Genomic DNA, 22416 nt, shown 5'->3' with positions numbered 1-22416 from the left:
TTGGCAATTAAACTGATGAATAACTTTTTTTTATCTTTTTTTACCTTTAACGTCCCTTTCAAATGGTGGGTGTGTCTTACCATTTTTTTGTTCCATCTCTCTTAATTATAATGCCGATTTTACGCTGAAAAGTATATGGTTCGTTAGGTACATGTCAAAAATAATTTACTTTTGCCACAAATGTTGGTGGTACAATGCCAATTTTAAGGTGAAAAGTATATAGTTTGTTAGGCGCCTGTCAAAATTAATTTTCTTTTTGCCCAAAATGTGTACGGTATAATGTCAATTTTACGGTGAAAAGTATATGGTTTGTTAGCTATATGTCAAAATTACTTTACTTTTTTGCCCAAATGCGCATGGTATAATGCCAATTTTACGGTGAAAAGTATATGGTTCGTTCGGTACACATCAAAAATAATTTACTTTTTGCCCAGGTGAAAAGTATATAGTTTGTTAGGTGCATGTCAAAATTAATTTACTTTTTGCCCAAAATGCGCATAGTATAATGCCAATTTTACTGTGAAAAGTATATGGTTTGGTAGCTACATGTCAAAATTAATTTACTTTTTGTCCAAAATGCGCACGGTATAATGCCAATTTTACGGTGAAAAGTATATGGTTTGTTAGCTACATGTCAAAATTACTTTACTTTTTTTGCCTAAATGTGCATGGTATAATGCCAATTTTACGGTGAAAAGTATATGGTTCGTTCGATACACGTAAAAAATAATTTACTTTTTGCCCAGGTGAAAAGTACCTAGTTTGTTAGGTGCATGTCAAAATTAATTTACTTTTTGCCCAAAATGCACATAGTATAATGTCAATTTTACGGTGAAAAGTATATGGTTTGTTAGCTACATGTTAAAATTAATTTACTTTTTTGCCCAAAATGCGTATAATGCCAATCTTACGGTGAAAAGTATATGGTTCATTCGGTACACGTCAAAAATAATTTTTTTTTGCCAAGGTGAAAAGTACATAGTTTGTTAGGTGCGTGTCAAAATTAATTTACTTTTTGCCTAAAATGGGCATAGTATAATGTCAATTTTAGGGTGAAAAGTATATGGTTTGTTAGCTACATGTCAAAATTAATTTACTTTTTGTCCAAAATGGGCACGGTATAATGCCAATTTTACGGTGAAAAGTATATGGTTTGTTAGCTACATGTCAAAATTAATTTACTTTTTGTCCAAAATGGGCACGGTATAAGGCCAATTTTACGGTGAAAAGTATATGGTTTGTTAGCTACATGTCAAAATTAATTTACTTTTTTGCCCAAAATGTGTACGGTATAATGCCAGTTTTACGGTGAAAAGTATATGGTTCGTTTGGTACACGTCAAAAGTAATTTACTTTTTTCCCACGTGAAAAGTACATAGTTTGTTAGGTGCATGTCAAAATTAATTTACTTTTTGCCCAAAATGCGCATAGTATAATGCCAATTTTACAGCGAAAAGTATATGATTTGTTAGCTACATGTCAAAATTAATTTACTTTTTTGCCCAAAATGCGCACGGTATAATGCCAATTTTACGGTGAAAAGTATATAGTTCGTTACATGCACGTCAAAATTAATTTACTTTTTGCCCAAAATGCGCGTGATATTATGGCAATTTGAATATAGTTGGAAAGTTGCTACACACACGACAAAATATCGATATACAATTTAAAAATAAATTATCATATCACAATATTATAAATTAAAAAAAAATAATAATAAATAAAATAACTCTAACTCAACCATGCACTCGAGACACATCGACTTAAGGTCGGTTAATTAAATTACAAAAATGCAAACAAAATTTTGATTTTTTTTTTACGAACTTAATGTCGATAAATCTGACAATTGAACCTTCTCAAACTCGTTTTTTCTAAAAAAAAATTAAAAATATTTGAAATTCTCGTTAATTATCAATCAAATTTAAAGATTCTACCTCTGAAACACTGAAACAAGTATAGTCAATCGACTCTACGAGACTCGAGACTCTTAATTTGGAGTCGATAGTGCTCCCGTGCTACAAACCGCTCCTAAAATTTATCGACCAAAAATTTAATTAAATTAAAAAAAAAAGGTCAAAAGAGGCGACTCAAAGGCATAGCTAAAGCTATCCGCCATTTTTGTTTTTGTTTTTTCCTTTTTTTTTTAATTTTTTCCTTTCCCAAGAGGAAAATTTAAAAAATAATTAATTAATTAAATTATAAAAAAAAAAAAAAAAAAAGCATTCAAAAGCTCTCAGACACAAGCAGAAGGAAATCCCAATTTGATATGACTGTCAAAATTGTATATCTCTCTTTTATCCAATCATATACTCTTTTTTTCTCCATCTCCCTTCTCTGTTCTTCGCCTCCACGACGATAATTCGATTTCGAGTCAAGAACTCCACCAAATCTTCTTCCTTCTTCAAAATTGTTTCTAAATCCCGTGATTCCGGGTCATTTCTTTGCAATTCCCCGTATTGATTTTGTTTCTGTCTTCCTGAAAATCCCCTAATTGTCGACATCGTCGTGATGATTCTTTTTCCTTTTGAAATCTTAAACCCTAATTATTGATCGAGTTTTGATTTCTTTAGCGACAGTTCTTGAGTTAATTTTGTGGTCCGGAACGTTGAAATTTTGTTGTGTACGATTCTTTAGTTAATGGGCACGATTAAATCTTGCAGGGACCCCTCTAAATCCTATTCGAATCTTAGGTCGCCGCCGCCGCCACCTGTGACTTCTTCTACTTCTCGCTTCGAGACCATTAATGGATCGCATGAGTTTAAGATCAATGGGTATTCCCTCAATAAGGGGATGGGGTTTGGGAAATATATCGCGTCCGATACCTTTATGGTTGCGGGGTATACGTTTGCTATATATTTCTACCCAGACGGGAAGTGCCTCGAGGATAACGCGTCATATGTCTCGGTTTTTATAGCGTTGGCTAGCGAAGGGACTGAGGTTAGAGCCCTTTTTGAATTGAGGTTGTTGGATCAAACTGGGAAGGGGAACCACAAGGTGCACAGCCATTTTTTGAGAAGGCTCGAGAGTGGACCTTATACGCTTAAGTATCGAGGAAGCATGTGGTAAGCATTTTGTTGCATTGATTTACTGTTAGGATCTTGCATGATCTCGTTCTTTGAATTCTGTTTTTGTTCTTCATTCTGATGCAAGTATGTCCTGTATTATTTCGCCTACAATAAAAATCTCTTTAACAAAGAGGGGAAATGTTTATTTTCCTTTGCTTGCAACTAGCATATGCCACAATATTGTTTTGCAGATGTGGGTATGGTTCATTTCAATTACATGAAGTTTATGTTTCTTTTTCTTGGCTTAATGTGAATGGATCAAATGTTATTCAAGTTGAAACGATAGAGAAGTAATAGACTTGTAAGATGGACTTCCTCTGAGTGTCATTGCAGTAAGGGGGTACCCATGAAGTGAAGAATACCTTGGTTTGAACTTTGAAGTAATCCTTTGTCCAACTAGTTATGGAACTTTGATTTGGTGAGTATTGGAGAAGAATACTATGTATGAGGGTTCTTAGGAGGAGGTGTGGTATGTAGCTGTGAGATCCCACGTTGGTTGGGGAGGAGAACGAAACACCCTTTATAAGGGTGTGGAAACCTCTCCCTAGCAGACGTATTTTAAAAACCTTGAGGGGAAGCCCGAAAGGGAAAACCCAAAGAGGACAATATCGGCTAGCGATGGACTTGGGCTGTTACAGTAACGGCATTTGATCTTCTTTTGGCTAGTATAGTAAACCCTTTGAATCCTTTTAGGAACTTCATTTCCTTTTTGTTGGTTAGAGTTAACCTTCATTGAGAAAAATGAAAGAAAGCACAAGGGCACAGCATACGAAAAAACAAGCCCAGGATTTGTGCCCCATTTCTTCATTTTCTTTTTATTTAGGAAATGATTCGTTTCATTTAGGAAATAAAAAGTATTGTTTCTTGTTATAATAATAATAATAAAAGAATACTCGAAGGATTCTATCTAGATTTCACACTTGTTCCAAACATCTTTCATATGTTGATCTCACGTGAGATCCCACGTCGGTTGGGGAGGAGAACGAAACACCCTTTATAAGGGTGTGGAAACCTTTCCCTAGCAGACGCATTTTAAAAATCTTGAGAGGAAGTCGGAAAGGGAAAGCTCAAAGAGCACAATATCTGCTAGCGGTGGACTTGGGCCGTTACATCTCTTGACACACTAAAATTCTTGTTTGTCATGTGTTCTTCGGAACTTTAGCCTTTCTTAACATCTCATGATCTGTGCCCCATTTCTTCATTTGTTAATAAAATGTTTTGTTTCTTTTATTGTGGAATGAAGAAGGAAATGACCAAGTTTTTTATTTTTATTTTATTTTACAGGGGTTATAAACGTTATTATAAAAGAACTTCTTTAGAAGCATCTGACTTCCTCAAGGATGACTGCCTCGAAATCCACTGTGTAGTTGGTGTTGTTAAGTCCCATACAGAGGGACCAAAGATTTACTCCATAACAGCACCACCCTCCAATATAGGCCAGCATTTTGGCAAGATTTTGGAGAGTGGGAAGCTAACCGACGTGAACTTTGATGTAGATGGAGAAACATTTTCTGCTCACAAGTTAGTTCTCGCAGCACGGTCACCTGTCTTTAGGGCACAGCTCTATGGCCCTCTGAAGGACCGTAATACCGAGTGCATAAAAGTCGAAGATATGGAAGCCCCAGTTTTTAAGGTGCTCTCTCCCTTTCATGTTAGCTTTTCTTTTTGTGGGCTTTACCAATGTGATCCGATAATCGAATGCTTATGATATATATTTTGAAGAAGAATGGTTTTGTTATCCACTTTCTACTAATGTTTTTAAAAATCAAGCCAGGTTTTGAAAACTAAAAATGTGGTTTTTGTTTTTGGAATTTGATTAAGAATTCGAATGTTAGTTTAAGAACAGTGAAAAACCACTTGAGAGGAAAAATCATGAATTTCAAAAATAGAAAACTATAAACGATACGATTATGAAAGGTAGCCTTAACAATTCTATTTTCAAGTTGCTTTCGATTATGATAAATTTGTTTTTCCTTAATGTCGGTATGAATACAGGCATTGCTTCATTTCATATATTGGGATGACCTACCAGACATGGAAGAAATTGTAGGCTTAAACTCAAAATGGGCTTCCACGCTGATGTCTCAGCATCTACTCGCTGCAGCAGACAGATATGCATTAGAGAGACTCAAATTGCTTTGTGAGGCTAAACTTTGTGAGGATGTTGCTATAAATACAGTTGCAACGACATTAGCGCTGGCCGAGCAGCATCACTGTTTCCAACTAAAAGCTGTATGTCTGAGAGTCATTGCACTGCCGGAGAATTTGAGAGGTATTTATTTTTCTGAGTACATCTATACTGACTAGCTTATTGAAACGTTTTACTTTTCTTTTATTCAACTTAAAATGTCGACGAACCTTGGCTACGTTGGGTTTTTTTTCCTAAGAAACCGGACACCTGAGTTATAGATAACAACCCACCATAAATAACAGCCTCACAGGAATAAGGCGTTCCTACGCCGAGCCTCCCAACACCTCCTGTCTAAGTTGATGAGAAAAGAGGGGGTGGTACTCTTAGTTAGCTAGTCTTCAATAGTTATGGTATTTAGCTTGAAAACTTAAGCTAGACAAACTTACACCATAGGAGTTAGGAAAAAATCATCCCACTTGCAACTATTCTCCTCTCATTCTCCATTTCGTGGCCTCTTTCATTAGAAGTCTTCGTACAATTTCATTTTTTCTTGATCAAAAGAAGCATCCCTGCTGACAGCTCCATTGATGTGATGCTTGTATGCTATACTTTTGTCTTGCAGCTGTAATGCAAACGGATGGGTTTGAATATCTGAAAGAGAGCTGCCCATCAGTTCTCACCGAACTACTACAATACGTAGCGAGGGTGACGGAGCATGCAGTGATTACGTGCAGCGGGTACGGAAATGCAATGGTGTTGGATGGTAGTTATGTGAATGGAAGACGAGTAAGGCAAAGGTTATATTGATCCAATCGTCGTCAATACTGTTTACTAACGCCATTCCAACCATTTGTCGTCGTCGTCGTGCATTAAGATAGATAGAGGAGAAAGCCATGTGCACAGAGGTTGTGATCTAAAACATGGTCAGTCTGTAATGCTCTAGTGTTTACTAATTCACATTCTAAATGCTCAGTTTTAGCATTTCTCTTGGTTTCCTTATTGTAAAAAACTGGATTATGTATCTTTTGTCTGTAATCGATGAAATGATTTCGTGTAGTTACATATACCCTAGAGTTCAATATATCACAGGACCTGTAGAAATTGTTGGCTCAAGCCCAATGCCCATGACTCGAAATGCTGAGAGAGGATCATTTGTTTTACCTTTATTTTCATTTCTTATTATCAATGATTTATGATCTCAACTATAGTTTGATTTAGATCCCTTTTTGTAATGTTAAGGTATTGGGTTTGATTGTAGCAGCTGTAAGTTAACTCAAAATTCAAGAACAGATCNAATATGCTTGATGAGGTTGAAATTATTGGGATTATTGGGAAGTTGAAAGAAATTATTGGGATTATTGGGAAGTTGAAAGAAATTATTGGGATTATTGGGAAGTTGAAATTATGAAAAGATATTTCAATTCGAAGAGGTTGAAATTATTGGGAAGTTGAAATTATGAAAAGATATTTCAATTCATGTACGAAGGAAGTTTTATATTATAAATTTTGGATGAATTACAATTTAGAGTAATTTAAAGTTATTGTATTTCATTAATGATTAATGTGTGTTTTTCTTCCGCGCTAAGTTTCTTTGCTATTCTAAGTAGTTTTGGTTGCATGTAGAATCATTCAAGCTCGACATAATCAATCTTATTTGTGGAGTGATTCGAATCTTAGACACAAAAATCATTCAAGCTAGACATTTCGAATCTTAGACACAAGAATCATTCAAGCTAGACATGATCGATCTTGCTGGTGAAGTGATTAGAATCTCAAACAATGTTCTTGCCTTGATATATTCGATCAACAAGGTAATCCAAATCTTATTCTCCTTGTAGCGATTTCTTATCGGATTTGAGCTAAATCTTGTAGTTATGGCTCAAAGCTAAAATTTAATTCAAACTTTGGAAACTAAACACTGAAGAAGCAGATAAGAGACGGCTTATGTGATAAATATAAATAAGTTAAAGGGATTACACTTTTCATACATAAGAGAATCAGCTACTGATTAAGGTTTTGATTTTCAGGTTCCAAATATCTTCAAACAGCAATCTTAGTGGATTGGGATTAGTGAACTTTTGTAACTTATACCTGCGAAAGAGAAAAACAGTATAAAGAAAGCATAATAATCAGCATCATGGTCCTAATATCAAGTACCAGGTAAGCTGCAATCAGTCACAAAGCTTCGACGATGAACACGAACGCTTCGACGAACAATAAGAATGCTACAATAGCAACCCAACTTTGTCAGCAACATAGACTACAGTTTTCTTTGTCTTTCCAATGAATCATGTCTTAAACTTCATCGTCTCATGTAATGTTGCTGCTGTTGGTTTCACTCAGACTCGTGGGAGATGGTCCTCGAGAAGTTTCAGTACAAGCCCGCAATGGAGATCGGTTACGTCTTCACTGAAATGACCGGAGACCCAAGAATGAACAGTGGATTATAGATTCAGTACCAGTTATTTCCTGGTCCACCTTGGGCAGCAGCAACTTTTCTAGCTATGTACTGAGGTTTTGGCTGCAACCCATTTGAACCTTCAATGGCTTCATCATCAGTCCTTTCATTTTTACAGGATGGGTTTCGTCTGGGATACGAACAGTTAGTAGCGGCGTATGGTGGTGGAATGGACGGGTTTCTGATCATCCTCCGCTGTTCCAGAACTTCTGGTGCCACTGCTGCTGCTGCTGCTGCTCCGCAGTTGTATCGTAACACGTTGCCAACAACTTTTCCAGGCCTTGCACCATTGCCTGTTGCAAATTATCAGTAGAAACTTGTAATAAGTTAACCAGATAATGGGGCTTAGCAGCTCCATCCGCACATTTAAGGAATTACTAAAACAAAAGAGACGCCCTGAAAACTCAAATACAATAGTTCTAAGAACAATTTCTTTTGATACTGCAAGCAACTTGACTGATCCTAAAAACATCTTTCAAAATGACAAAGCATATAACCACATAGGATCGTTCACAAGTAAATGCACAGAGTATCAGCATACTTTGTTAAAATCGCTAAATTATTATCGACGTCCTCTGTTAGCGGTTTGACCAAGCTTCCAAGGAATCGGGGGTGTGTTCTTGACGAGACCGTCATGCTAAAAACGAATAAATAAAGACAACCTTCACATGTGGGGAAATATGGAAGCATACAAGTTAGTGCAATTGGATAGCAAGACTCACCTTGAATAGACTGAGGAACTTGAATAGGAACTCTAGTCAAAGGAATATTGCAAGTCCTATCCACTTGTGGCCTCTCAACTTCTTTGATGGAACATTTGGATAGGTCATTTGCAACTTGTGTCGAGTTCTGCATCGTGTTATCTGAATATAAAACACATGGCCTGTGTGCATAATAAATAATTGAGAGGTTACTATCCGATTATTCTCAAAGATCCTAACCGATGCATAGCAAAAGAAAAACGAACACTGAGCTTGAAGTATTAAAAGAGATACCTAGGCAAGGATGCATGCTGCCTTTCAGGAGGAGCAACAGTTGCACCATTTCCGTAGTGTTCTTCAAGGAAGGCAAATTGCTTCTTAAAATGGTCAACTGCACTGTAGAAGCATACATTTTTTTGTCATGTTAACATTTCTAATATGATCCTGGAATCTAAAGACAACTTTATGGATTGAAGTTTTGAGTTATATCTTACTTAAAGCCCTCAAATGGAGGCCAGAAATCTAAATGATCATGAATGTACCATTAAACACTTGCACTGGGGTATGGTGATATGGAGAATTCAATAAAAGGGGTTATGTGAGATCTCACGTCGGTTGGAGAAGAGAACAAGGTATTCTTTATAAGGGTATGGAAACCTCTCCTTAGCAGACGCATTTTAAAAACCTTGAGGGGAAGCCCGAAAGAGAAGTCCAAAGAGGATAATATCTCCTAGCGGTGGGCTTAGGTCGTTACAAATGGTATCAGAGCCAGACATCGAGCAATGTACCAGCAAGGAGGCTGAGCTCCGAAGGGGGGTGGACACGAGGCGGTGTGCCAACAAGAATGTTGGGCCATAAAGGTGGTGGATTGGGGGGTCTCACATCGATTGAAGAAGGGAACGAGTGTCAGTGAAGACACTGGACCCTGAAAGAGGGTGCATGTGAGATCCCACATCGGTTGAGGAGGAGAAAATGCATTCTTTATAAGGGTATAGAAACCATTTCCTAGAAGACACGTTTTAAAAACTTGAGGGGAAGCCCGAAAGGGCAAGTCCAAAGAGGACAATATGTGCTAGCGGTGGGCTTGGGCCGTTACAGGTTCTCCAAAGGGTCGGAATTCAAAAGGCAATACAATACGACCCAACTTGGGGAAATTTAAAGCTAGATTGTTCATATTGAAAGAACAATTTTGTGTTTAAGTTGATAAGGGAAGACATTTTCACCCCCAACCCCAAAATGACATGGTCATGAAAAAAGAAGGCGTCAGGGTAAAGAAAAGAGAAGGGCATAACATAAAAACACCTCATTCATCAGAGAACTATTGTTTTCATAGTACCTTGGATACATGAAACCAGTAGGTTCAGATCCATCTAAGAATTCCTTCAACATCTTTGGATGGTACTCGAGAATCTCCCGGTAAATAAGCTCCCTAACATCTTCTTTGGTTATCCTTCGTCTCTCAAATTCAAATTCCATCTTAGTTACAGGTTGAGCAGATGGCTCTCTCTCAACCTTCGCTAAGCCTTTAAAATATGGATCTGCAAGGGCCTAAAAATAAATGCAGAATAAGTTTGAAAACAGTATTATGTAAATATAAGATGAACGGGTATGAGCAATTTTAGAAAGCTAGCTAACTTATCAAGATTTAACTGAAATAATCTGATGAGAATCTCTTGATTGATGTCATAAATGTAGAATATTTTCCTCCAATTGAACCAGTGAGCTAGGATTACAGTACTCAAAAAGTACTCTTACCTCCTCTGCTGTAGGTCGATCCTTTGGCTCGAAAGCTAACATTCTTTCCAACAAGCGAAGTGCAAGTGGATCTGCGTGAGGAAACTTCTGGGAGAAAGGAACCGGCTTCTTCTTTCGCATACTGCTCAAGTATCTTCGAGCTTTCTCATTTCGTACCTAATCATAAAAGATTAGATATTTAGCAAAAGGAAATGGCAGGCATGCAAACGTCATAGTTAAACATGAACTAGATCAAAACAGTTCACAGGAATCAGACCCTGGCAATGGCTTCTGCATTTGGGGTTCCCAGAAAATCTGTCATCAAGTCTAATTGGTGGACGACGTTCTTTCCAGGGAAAAGTGGTTTTCCAGTTAAAAGCTCCGCAAAGATGCAACCAATGCTCCATATATCTATTGCTGGTGTATACTGAAAGAAGTATATAATACAAATTAGAATGCATAGAAGAGCTTCAAAATCAATAAACCTATTTCCTGTGTATCTGATGATTTATGAACTAGTTAGTGGCAGACCAAAGAGAAACTTGTGATTACGTTGTTGGTAATAATGGATATTCTTTGACTCATTTATATGGAATTTACTCAGATTTTACATGACTACGGACCTGACCAAGTTCTACATTAACCATCTTATGGAGTTCAAAAATTGTTCAGTTGACCATTCAATAGAATCTCCTTATGTATTCTACCCAGACTGCAATAAAGAGCAAACCATATAACTAAAATTTTATATAAACTTATAAGCAGTTAACTTCATACCAAGAAACACACACTGTAACAGCCCAAGCCCATCGCTAGCAGATATTGTTCGCTTTGGCCGGTTACAAATCGCCGTCAGCCTCACGGTTTTAAAACACGTATGCTAGGGAGAGGTTTCCACACACTTATAAGGAATGCTTCGTTCCCCTCTCCAACCAATGTTGGATCTCACAATCCACCCCCCTTGGGAGCCCAGCGTCCTCATTGGCATACCGCCCTGTGTTTGACTTTGATACCATTTGAAATAGCCCAGCTCACTGTTAGCAGATATTGTCCGCTTTGGCCCGTTACATATAGCCGTCAGCCTTATGGTTTTAAAACGCGTCTGCTAAGGAGAGGTTTTCACACTCTTGTAAGGAATGCTTTGTTCCCCTCTCCAACCAATGTGGGATCTTACACACACAAAGATGTTCAAAACCATGAAGTTGGCATGAAAGGTAAGAAAATGACCCAAGAACCCAATGGACCAATGAGAAACTATTAGGTAGCCAAGGGAGATGATAGAAAGCCATATTCTTCGTATAAATTTGGGAGAAAATGCAACCAAGATATTCCACTTTATTCTAATTCTCTTTTCAAGAAAAAAAAAACATATAAGAGATTAAGCTAGCTCTAAAAAAAATGCAAAAGAAAATCTTTCACCTTTGAGAAAAAGGAACCACACAGTTCAGGAGCTCTGTACCACCTTGTTGCTACATAATCCTGCCATCGCAAGGAGTATGAAACAAATAGTTTAGGAGATAGTGGAATGAAGAACAAGAGCTTTTAAATTGAAAGAAATCAACCAGTAGCCACAACTCTTTACGATGATACGTACTGTCCAGAAAATAGCAGTAGGGGTATCATTAAAAGCAACTCTTGCCAGACCAAAGTCACAGATCTTGAGTTTGCAGTCAGCATTTGCTAAGATATTTTTGGGTTTTAGGTCCCGGTGGAAGACATTAGCTACAAAGTGGTAATAATTGAAATGATCTCAGTAGCAGAATAAACATATCACTTCAAAGACTAATTTTTCAACTCTTTACAGAATCCAATTATACTCCAAATCAACAGTATCAAAATGCATGAATTTGTTGATGATAAGACTATGACCTGTGTGTATATATTTCAAGCCTCGAAGAAGCTGGTAAAGAAAGAACTGATAATGTTCTGGAGTCAAATCATCGTTTGCTTTGATAACTTGGTGTAGATCAGATTCCATGAGCTCAAACACGACATAAATGTCCTTGAATTCTCTTCTAGATGGAGGTAATAGGATGTGCTTTATCTCCACAATGTCTGGATGTCTCAAAAGTCTTAAAAGTTTTATCTCACGAAGAATCCGAGTTGCATCGGAGACATGCTCAAAGATGTCGTTGATCTTCTTAATTGCAACTTTCTCCCCAATGTGAGTATCATATGCAGAGCACACAACACCATAACTTCCTTTACCAATTACTTCCTCTATTCTATACCTGCTCCCTTCACCATATTCCGTGAAGAAATCCACATCTATAGACGACTGCATCACCCAATTTTAACAACTATAAGTATCATCATCACCAAGTACACAATGAAGAGAGTGAAACATATAATACACGAAACCATGATATACAAGTAATCGTGTTCCAAATGCACATCCAAACACCAATCAATTTCGCATTTCTAAGTAGGTTACAAAACTTTTATGCTCACATTAGATATTAAAAGAACATAAACAGTAAACCGTATATGGATTTTAAAAAGGCAGAGAAGAACATCGTGCTTCCTTTGAATGGCGTTGGCTCATTCCTCCTTTGATGATCCCACGCAAAGTCAACACAAAAGGCAGGTAAAACACAACTCTGAACTAACAGCAGACTACAACTGCACTGATCAAAATGCACTTAAACGAGCGTATCGTTTTTCAGGATGGCGATGTAGTCAAAAGGATCAGTATACTACGTGATCTAAGTTTCTTAAATTTCCCATGTCTAAAATGAAACGAGGAGAGATGATTACAGACAGAAATAAGCTATTTCCTACCAACCACTGATAGCTTGAAATCTAACCAACCTTGAATCCATGAAGAAATTAACATACAACAACTATAAGTGCACTTCTAAAAATGATATTCACACGAAAACATATGATGGGGGTAGGCCAAGGCAATTGTTGATGGAAACTATAAGTGAAATTCCTTAACTAAAGGAAGAAAAAGAAGATTGACCCAAAAGAAAGAGCCATAAACTTGCCTTTTTCTTCCTTAACTAAAGGAAGAAAAAGAAGATTGACCCAAAAGAAAGAGCCATAAACTTGCCTTTCTTCTCTGATCAGGCTGCATATTGCCAACAAAGCTTCCCAAGTTCCCAGATCGATATAGCAATTAGAGCATATAACGCCGTAGCTTCAAGCTTGAGCTCAACCAGAGATCCACAGCCCCCAATGTCAATTGGAATCAAGTGTATTACAAGCAAGTAATCCAAATTAACTTAACAAGTCAGTAAGCTCTTGACATCAACAACCTATTACTTTACAACACGCTACAGAAAACCCAACTTCAAACTCAAAACCGAGAGATAGTACCAAAAGGCAAACTCAACTAAGAGACGGCTAAAATTATACTTTCAAAAGTTCAATACAGACAACAAAATACTTCATCGACAGCTGAAATCGAACTGAAATGTAAAAATGGTAAGTGAACACAGCTATTGCCAACAACAAAACTCGGCCAAGTCTCCAAAAAATGGCTGGAGAACAATACTGTACACAGATCACAGCACGGGTCTGAATTTTTTTTTCTTTTTAATTAAACTTGGCGCAAAGAACTACAAATTTGGAGAATCACAGATAGCAACGATCTCGAGAGAACCCAGAGAAGAACTTGAAACAGGGAAATCGGAGAGAAAGAGCTTCTTTGAGCCGATTGCTTACAGCAAGAACAAAGAGAAGAGGGAAAAGGAGGTGTAAAGCTAAGAAATGGAGATTCTGAGAGAAAAATGGAAGCGGATCTTGAAGAAGGAAGGAAGATCGGAAGAGAAAAGAAGAAATATCAGAGAAAAGCTGTACTGAGAGGCAATGGCGCACACACACACACAGAAAAAGGGAAGCAGTCGAGTCGCTCGTGGCTGATATGGATAATAATTTTTTTAATTTTTTTATTTTTTTTTTTTTTTTTTTTTTTTTTTTTTTTTTTTTACTGATTTGAATCTATAACATTTGTATTATACGTATTGAATTATATTCACGTGTGATAAATAATTTGAGTAAACGACAACTCTTTTTAGAAAATCGTCTTCCAGCAATCTCGAGCCACACTAGAAAGTTGCTCGTGTAAGAGCTAAGTCGAGGAGAACGAGCTAATAAATTTTGGTTTGTCGTGTCCAAAACATAAGGACGGTAGGTTTGAATCCTATTCTCGCTCGTTATTCACATTTATATTTATGTCCATTTTAGAACATGGAAAATATTTTGCATCGAGAAGGTTTTTAGAATTTTTGGCAGAGCTCGAGCTCACTGGAACTTTAATGTACACAGTGCTCGGTGGAAAACATTGTTAGTTGTACTATTATTATTGTACCCTTTTTATAGGCCTTCTACCTTCGCACGATATTGCTCTCTGATTCTCGTGGGATCGGAGAGGTGTTTAGTTTGTAATATAAAATTGTGAAATTAAAAAGAAAATTATGAGAAAAAAGTAATTAGGGATGGCAAAATCGTTGAAAGCCGATGAAAACAAGGGCAAAGTGGGCAAGAAAAAATGTAAAGAGACCATCAATATTGGAAAATAAAAAATATATATAATAATTAAAAAGAAAAGAAGAAAAGAAAATTCAAAAGGCAAAAAAGAAGAGAAAAAGCTGGATCGATTCCACGCGCATTACGTTCTTTCTAATACGTGGGCTCCACGCGCTATGGCTAGGCATGACCCCACGTGCTTCTCACGTGCATGACATAGTTAAAAGCTTCATTATTATTACCAATTACAATGTCCATTTGATTTGTTATTAGAAAACTGAAATTTAAAATCAAATTATTCAATAAAAATAGAATTATATTATATGCTTTCAACTTATATATATATATAAATAATGATTTTATTATATGGAAGCATTAATTACATTTTTACTATTTGTATCATATAATAAAAAAACATATTTTTAAAAATAAATATGTCAAACGTATAAAAATAATATTAAGTCTATAATAAAAATAATAATATTAAGCTTATCGTAAATAATTAAATATATCTATAATAATATTAAATCACGTATTATTATTTATAAAAAGTGTGGACGTGAACGATTCAAACCTGACTTTAGAGAAAAATAAATAAATATTAATTACCAATTTATAGTATAATAATAATAAAATAAAAAGGCAAATATGTTAATTTAAATATTATTTTACAAACAATTTTATAAAATAAATTTTTATAAGCAATTGAGGACCACATGTACATTTTAAGTGACTTTGAAGTTTTATCCAAATAATTTTTAATATATGGTCAAACATTATTTTAAAAAATTGTATAACAAAATATATTTAATTTGATTATAAATAATAATAATTTCATTTTTATTTTGGATTGATTGGTATGTCCAGATAGCCACATTCCTTGGAAGTTAGATGCTGACATGTCGTTTATGAAACTTGTTCCTTCCTTGTGGATTGGGTCTCATGTCGTCCAGGGAAAAATAGCTGGCTCTTTTTATTGTTTATTATTTATTTATTTTTCGTCTCAAATATTTTAATTATAATTAAAATTTACAACTTAATTTAATTTTAAATTTTATATAGTTGAAAAGTTTTCAACTTATTCCCAAAAGTTTGCTTTTTTATTATTATTATTATTATTATTATTATTCGACCTAAAAATACGTCAAAAAAACATATTTATCATATTTTATTTTCTTTAAAATTAAATGTGCACATTTTAACTCAAGTCACCGTCCTACCACTAGCATGTATTGTCTGTTTTAATCTGTTACTTATCGTCGTCAGTCTCACGATTTTAAAACACGCCTATTAGAAATAGGTTTTTATACCCTTGTAAGAAATGTTTCGTTCACCTTGATATGAACCAAGAGATATCAATCATACAATATGCTTCAATGAAGATGTGAATAAAATATTATTGAAATTATCAAAAGATATTTCAATTCATGCCAGGTTTAAGAAGAATGAAGTTTCATGTTATAAATTTTGGGTGGATTAATTTAGAGTTATTGTATTTCATTAGTGTATTTTAAGACTTTATTCACTCTAGTTACTGTTACATAATGGTTAATTATGGTCATTAAGTATGAATGTTACGATTCTTGGGATGTCTTTAATAGTTTCATTTTGAGACTATATAAAGTCATGTATGTTTTATTTGTAAGTAGACTTTCAAAATATAGTAAAAGAAGTATCTGTGCTATTCTTTAGCCAATGACTAAGTTTCTTTGCAATTCTATGAGTTTAGGTTGCATGTAGAATCATTCAAGCTCGACATGATCAATCTTGCTTGTGGAGTGATTCGAATCTCAATCAAGTGTTCTTGCCTTGAGATATTTGATCAACAAGAATCATTCAAGTTAGACATGATCGATCTTACTTGTGGAGTGATTCGAATCTCAAACAATATTCTTGCCTTGAGATATTCGATCAACAAGGTAATCTGAATCTTACTCTCTTTGAAGTGATTTCCACATATCACACTTTTTCAATCAAGGTGAGATCTCACAATCTACCCCTTTCTGGGGCCCAACGTCCTCGCTAGCACGTCACCTCGTGTCTGACTCCAATACCATTTGTAACAGCCCAAGTTCACCGCTAACAGATATTGTACGTGTATTGTTGTCAACCTCACAGTTTTAAAACATGTTTACTAGGGAGAGGTTTCAACACCCTCGTAATCATATGTTTATTTTGCTAATTAATTAATCAAATAAACTCATACAACGAATTAAATGTCACATAAACACTAAATTACATAATTAGGAATGCCTAAGCATGATTAGTGCATATGCTTTATTATTATTATTATTTTATTATAAGTGCATGCTTTAATTAGCATTGTCATCCTCGTATTTAATTTATAAAACAGAAAAAGACAAAGAACGAGGCTGAGTGTCGTGTAGGATGCATTATTTCACATGCGCCGAGCATGAGATTGTCTCTTGTTTTTTTTTTAATATTTATATATATATAAATAAATAATTATTATTATTATTATTTAATTTAATTTATTTGTTGTGCTTTAATTGTTGGCCCGTTGTCTATGGGAGAGGGTGAAATGTTGGGCCCACTTTCCAACATATTTGGGTGGCGACGATTTTCCAATAACTAGTCACCACATGAACTGAATTGGATTCGATAACTATAGGTCAATGGAAGTGGGTCCCACATACTTTTTTTCCTTTAATTTTTTTAATTTTATTTTTCGAACCCGTGTTTCGCAACGTGTTAAGAAACATTGTACTTGAATTTGCTAGATTTTGAGCTTCCGAGCCTGCACGTGTTTTGGGCCAGAGCAACTCCTTGTTCGGGGCCATCAAGGAGTCCCTGTAATCGAATCTTTCATTAAACAAAAGTTTATTGATTGACTCGAGCGACCACTACATAAGCCACTAGTAGAGAAAGCTCAAAATACTCCCATCGTTGGTTGCCAAGCTAAGGTCTCAGGTCTACGAGTCATCGACATCTAAAGCAAGATAATTATAACAATAATTATAATTGTACTACATTGGGCTTATTGGGCCATACAAAGTGAGAATCTTGTTGGGCCTACCAGCTTCGGCCCAATAAAGGAAGAATATGACCAAAGTCCAAGCCCATTCTAGAAATGTCAGTGTTCCTCTAAAATAAATAAATTTGTTTAATTAAAAAATTAAATATTACTTTAATTATATTTACGATTCTAATTATAATTTAGAAATATTTTTATTTATACATAATATTATAATTATTTTCCATGGGCTTTCCTTTTGATCCACCATTGGGTTATAGACACATATTATTGTCGTTAAGGTAAACGACAAATTTGACCTATTTTTTCTCAAAATAAAGAACAAACAACTAACTAATTATTAAATGAGTCATTATTATTATTATTATTTAAATTAAGGATCCTTAATTTTAATTACGTTGTTAAGTTTCTAATTATTATTTATTTTTTAATAAGGGTCTATTTTCCGTACGATTTATTTCTGTCTAATCAATAATTTTGACTATGCCAATCCACACTTTGACTTTTTTGTTGACTTTTTTTTTCTTAGTCTCTAAATTTTTAAAATTATTTAATACATTTTTAATTTTGTGTCTATTAATTTTTAGAATTTTTAAATATTTCATACGTTCATGAATTTTTAATTTTATATTTAATATATCTTTAACGGAAGGAAGAAATAAAGAAATTAATTAAAGAAATTAATTGATCTATTAAATATAACTTTGACTTTTATGTTTAATGAAATTCTAAATATTCAATTTTGTTTTTAGTACATCAGTAAATTTTAAAAGATATCGAATAGATGGAGGATTTACTACACTTAAAATTGAAAAAAATAAGAGATTAATTGACTATTAAAATTGAAAATTAAAAGACTAATTAGATATTCATTAAAGTTTAAATATAAATAAATACAGAGTTTAAGTACTAAACTTGTAATTTATAAACTTCATAAATTTTATAATTTTTTTAAATATTATATTTTAATATTAACCATCGTTGTTATCAATTTAAACATAGCTCAACTCATTACGATATATGTTTTTCAATCAAAAAGTCAAACTGCTGTTAAACGCTTTTTAAAGTTTAGAGACTATTTTTCTAAAAAAGAAAGTCAAATAGACCAAAAGCAAAATTGGGTTTGAAAGCAAGCAAGGAAGACTCCGAGCATTTTCATTTTGTGAATTCAAATTTAGAACAACGTGCAGACTTTTATTTCTTAAAGGGATAGTATTAATGAAACTTTTAAAAATTTAAGAAATATTTTAAACAATTTTTAAACTCTTTGGAACGTGCAAGAATATTTTAAAATATTTTTTAAAATTTAAGGGTATTTTTTTAATTTCAGAAACTTTTAAAATTTTAGTAGTATTTTTAGATAAATTATAAAATTTAAGAATATTTTTATTAATTTAGTAAAAAATATATATATGGTAATTAATCTAATTTTGACTTTAAACCTTTTTTTTTTTTTTTTAATAATAAATATCAATTATTTTGATCCTTAAATAAAGTTGTTTGGTATACCTTATTTTAAATGACCAAACCACCCTACCTAATCACTATCTATAAAACCACTTTACTTAGCCCTCTAAACCCCATGGTTTATCAATAAAGCTATATTACAATATAGTAATTAATATTATAAAGAAAGGGCAAAAGAGTAAATTCCACACCCCATTGTCTCTTTTACACCATTAATCATGATTTCCATATCTTTCATTTTTATAATATAAATGTTTTTTACCCCCCAAAACTTTGGTAATCCAATAGAAATTACGTTAAATATTTATTACGGTAATTTGAACAACATTTTTCACGACTTCCTTTAGTTTACATGATATGATTGAGATATTTTGATTCGTATCATTATACACGACTAATTACTATTGAGTTATGCTTGTGTCAATTTTAAAAACTAGGTTATGTTCTTAAATAAACCCACTTATTATGTGAGATCGTGCAGCGGTTGGAGAAAAGAATGAAATGTTCTTTGTAAAAGCGTGGAAACCTCTCCTTAACAGACATGTTTTAAAACCGTGACGCTGATGACAATACATAACGAGCCAAATTAGACAATACCTGTTAGTGGCGGGTTTAGACTGTTACAAATGGTATCAGAGTCAAGTTCCGAGCAGTGTGTCAACGAGGTTGTTGTGCCCTCAATGAGGGTGGATTGTGAGATCCCATATTGGTTGGAGATGAGAATAAAACATTCTTTATAAGAGTGAAAACTTCTCTCTAACAGATGAGTTTTATAACTGTGAGCTTGACAGTAATACATAATGGACGCAGTGTGTCTACATCATACTTTTACAAATATCACACGACAGAGAGAATTTGATATGGAATAGAAATCACTACAAGGGGAGTAAGATTCGGATTACCTTGTTGATCGAATATCTCAAGACAAGAACATTGTTTGAGATTCGAATCACTCCACAAGCAAGATCGATCATGTCTAGCTTAAATGATTCTTGTTGATCAAATATCTCAACGCAAGAACACTTGATTGAGATTCGAATCAATTCACAAGCAAGATTGATCATGTCGAGCTTGAATGATTCTACATGCAACCTAAACTATATAGAATTGCAAATGAACTTAGCAATTGACTAAAGAAAAGTACAAATGCTTCTTTTACTATATTTTTCAAGTCTACTTACAAATACAACATACGTGGCTTTATATAGCTTCAAAATAAAACTATTAAAGACATTCGGTAACATTCATACTTAATGACCATAATTAACCATTATGTAATTGTAACCTAAACTAAATAAAATGTCTTAAAATACAATAATGAAATCAAATAACTCTAAATTTTAATCCACCCAAAATTTATAACATGAAACTTCATTCTTCTTCAACGTGGAATAAATTGAAATATCTTTTGATAATTTCACCAATACTTTCTTCTCATATTTATTGAAGCATATTGTATGATTGATGTCTATTCGTTCTTTTAGATAAAATAATAATAATAATAATAAACTTTAAAGCTAATTTATGGCATTGTGATGATGAGGACGAGGAAGGTGGTGGATTGATGGACCATCCCTTTCTCCCCTTAGTGGTTGGTGCACACTTCATTCCCACCCTCTTTCTCACTGTCTCCCACCTAATCCTATCCACTATCTCTTATTTTCTAAATTACACGTGGGTCCCTGCTCGGGTTCGAATTTGTATCTAATAAGGTCGTAAATAAGTTTCTTAACTCTCGACCGTGTCTAATATAGATCTTTAAATTAAAAAAAAAAATGTCATATATAATCTCGAAACTTTTAATTATATATATAATAAACCTCCGACATATTTAAGAAACAATTATATAAATTTTTTAATAAAAATTACAAATTTTAAATATTTGACACTAAATTTATAATTTTTATTTATTTATTTTTGTCTAATTTTACGGTGAAAGTACAAAAAAGTCCTTGACCGGTTCAACTAATAGAGGCGGGGCAGTTGGATCCAGCGTTACTTTATGACTCGGATTCCAATAAATCTGACGAGGGCAGAGATGGTAATAAAAAAAAAAAGGAATTTTATTGACTTCTCATTTTAGTTGAATTTCTAAATATAGAATAACTCAGAAAAACATCAATAAAACATGAACCGACATGTCAAAATAAAATCCACAAGATTATTAAATTCATAAATGAATATTTTTGTCTTTTTTTTTTTAATTAGTTAAAATATAGAAAAAAATAATATTCAATAAAGAAGATAAAATTACGGCAAATTTAAGATTATTCTCTATTTTAAAAAGTTCCAATCCGTAATTTTAATTTTTTAACTATTTTATTTTATACTTTACTTTTTAAAGATGTTTTTTAAAGTCAAATCCAAATATATAAAAAGTCAATAATATTTTCAACCATTCAAATTATTTATACTGCTTTATTGACGTTAATTTAATAAAAAATGTAACTGCTCAGATTTACTGTCCTCTTTGAAGAAGGTTTCGACACTCTTATAAAGTGTGTTTTGTTCTCCTCTCCAATCAATGTGGGACATCACAATCTACCCCATTCGGGGCCCAGCGTCCTCGCTGACACTCGTTCCTTTCTTCAACCAATGTGAGACCACCATCAAATCCACTCTCTTTGGGCCTAGCGTCCTTACTAACACACTGCCTCGTGTCTACCCCCTTCGGGAAACAGCCTCGTTGGCACATAGTCTGGCACCTGGGCTTTGATACCATTTGTAACCGTCCAAATCCACCGCTAACAGATATTGTCATCTTTAAGCTTTTCTTTCTCCAATCAATGTGAGACCACCACCAAATCCACCCCTTTGAGGCCTAGCATATTTACTGACACACTGCCTCGTGTCTACCCCCTTCAAAGAACAGCCTCGCTGGCACATAGTCCAGAACCTGGGTTTTGATACCACTTGTAACCGCCCAAATCCACTGACAGATATTGTCATCTTTAAGCTTTTCTTTCTCCAATCGATGTGATACCACCACCAAATCCACCCATTTGAGGCCTAGCGTTTTTACTGACACACTGCCTCGTGTCTACCCCCTTCAAAGAACAGCCTCGCTGGCACATAGTCCGGAACCTGGGTTTTGCTACTATTGGTAACCGCCCAAATCCACTGCTAACAGATATTGTCCTCTTTTAAGTTTTCCTTTCTCCAAGCGATGTGAGACCACCACCAAATTCACCCCTTTGAGGCCTAGCGTTTTTACTGGCACACTGCCTCGTGTCTACCCCCTTCAAAAAACAGTCTCGCTGGCACATAGTCCAAAACCTGGGTTTTGATATTATTTGTAACAGCCAAAATGGACTGCTAGAAGATATTGTTCTCTTTAAGTTTTCCCTTACACGTTTCACCACAAACATTTTATAATATATATGATGAATTAA

At 34.4% G+C, this 22416-nt stretch overlaps 2 protein-coding genes across 2 annotated transcripts; one reads left to right on the top strand and one right to left on the bottom strand.

The window, feature by feature from the left end:
* Positions 1 to 2241: 2241 nt before the first annotated feature.
* Positions 2242 to 6309, top strand: LOC111807301 (BTB/POZ and MATH domain-containing protein 2-like). The gene is made up of 4 exons (XM_023692967.1): positions 2242 to 3062; positions 4350 to 4698; positions 5061 to 5337; positions 5819 to 6309. The coding sequence occupies exons 1-4, from the start codon at positions 2638 to 2640 to the stop codon at positions 6001 to 6003; spliced, it is 1236 nt and encodes a 411-aa protein (XP_023548735.1). The 5' UTR covers positions 2242 to 2637; the 3' UTR covers positions 6004 to 6309.
* An 806-nt stretch (positions 6310 to 7115) lies between these two features.
* Positions 7116 to 13923, bottom strand: LOC111806833 (mitogen-activated protein kinase 15-like). Its single transcript, XM_023692325.1, has 10 exons — positions 13145 to 13923; positions 11959 to 12367; positions 11684 to 11811; positions 11509 to 11568; positions 10367 to 10516; positions 10111 to 10266; positions 9692 to 9903; positions 8650 to 8751; positions 8377 to 8537; positions 7116 to 7947 (listed from the first exon to the last, which is right to left on the bottom strand). The coding sequence occupies exons 1-10, from the start codon at positions 13166 to 13168 to the stop codon at positions 7649 to 7651; spliced, it is 1701 nt and encodes a 566-aa protein (XP_023548093.1). The 5' UTR covers positions 13169 to 13923; the 3' UTR covers positions 7116 to 7648.
* Between the last annotated feature and the right edge of the window lie 8493 nt (positions 13924 to 22416).

This window comes from Cucurbita pepo, chromosome LG12 (genome assembly GCF_002806865.2).
Source record: "Cucurbita pepo subsp. pepo cultivar mu-cu-16 chromosome LG12, ASM280686v2, whole genome shotgun sequence".
Lineage (NCBI taxonomy): Eukaryota > Viridiplantae > Streptophyta > Magnoliopsida > Cucurbitales > Cucurbitaceae > Cucurbita > Cucurbita pepo.
The sequence above is the reverse complement of the archived record's forward strand: the minus strand, read 5'-3'. Positions and strand labels throughout refer to the sequence as shown.

Coding starts and splice junctions, on each gene's coding strand:
- LOC111806833 (XM_023692325.1), bottom strand. CDS start 13,168: ATGCAGCCTGATCAGAGAAGAAAG. Junction 11,569..11,683: donor CTACTGCTATTTTCTGGACA/GTACGTATCATC, acceptor TTGCGATGGCAG/GATTATGTAGCAACAAGGTG. Junction 10,267..10,366: donor ATGCAGAAGCCATTGCCAGG/GTCTGATTCCTG, acceptor TTTTATGATTAG/GTACGAAATGAGAAAGCTCG.
- LOC111807301 (XM_023692967.1), top strand. CDS start 2,638: ATGGGCACGATTAAATCTTGCAGGGACCCCTCTAAATCCTATTCGAAT. Junction 3,063..4,349: donor AAGTATCGAGGAAGCATGTG/GTAAGCATTTTG, acceptor TTTATTTTACAG/GGGTTATAAACGTTATTATA. Junction 4,699..5,060: donor TGGAAGCCCCAGTTTTTAAG/GTGCTCTCTCCC, acceptor GTATGAATACAG/GCATTGCTTCATTTCATATA.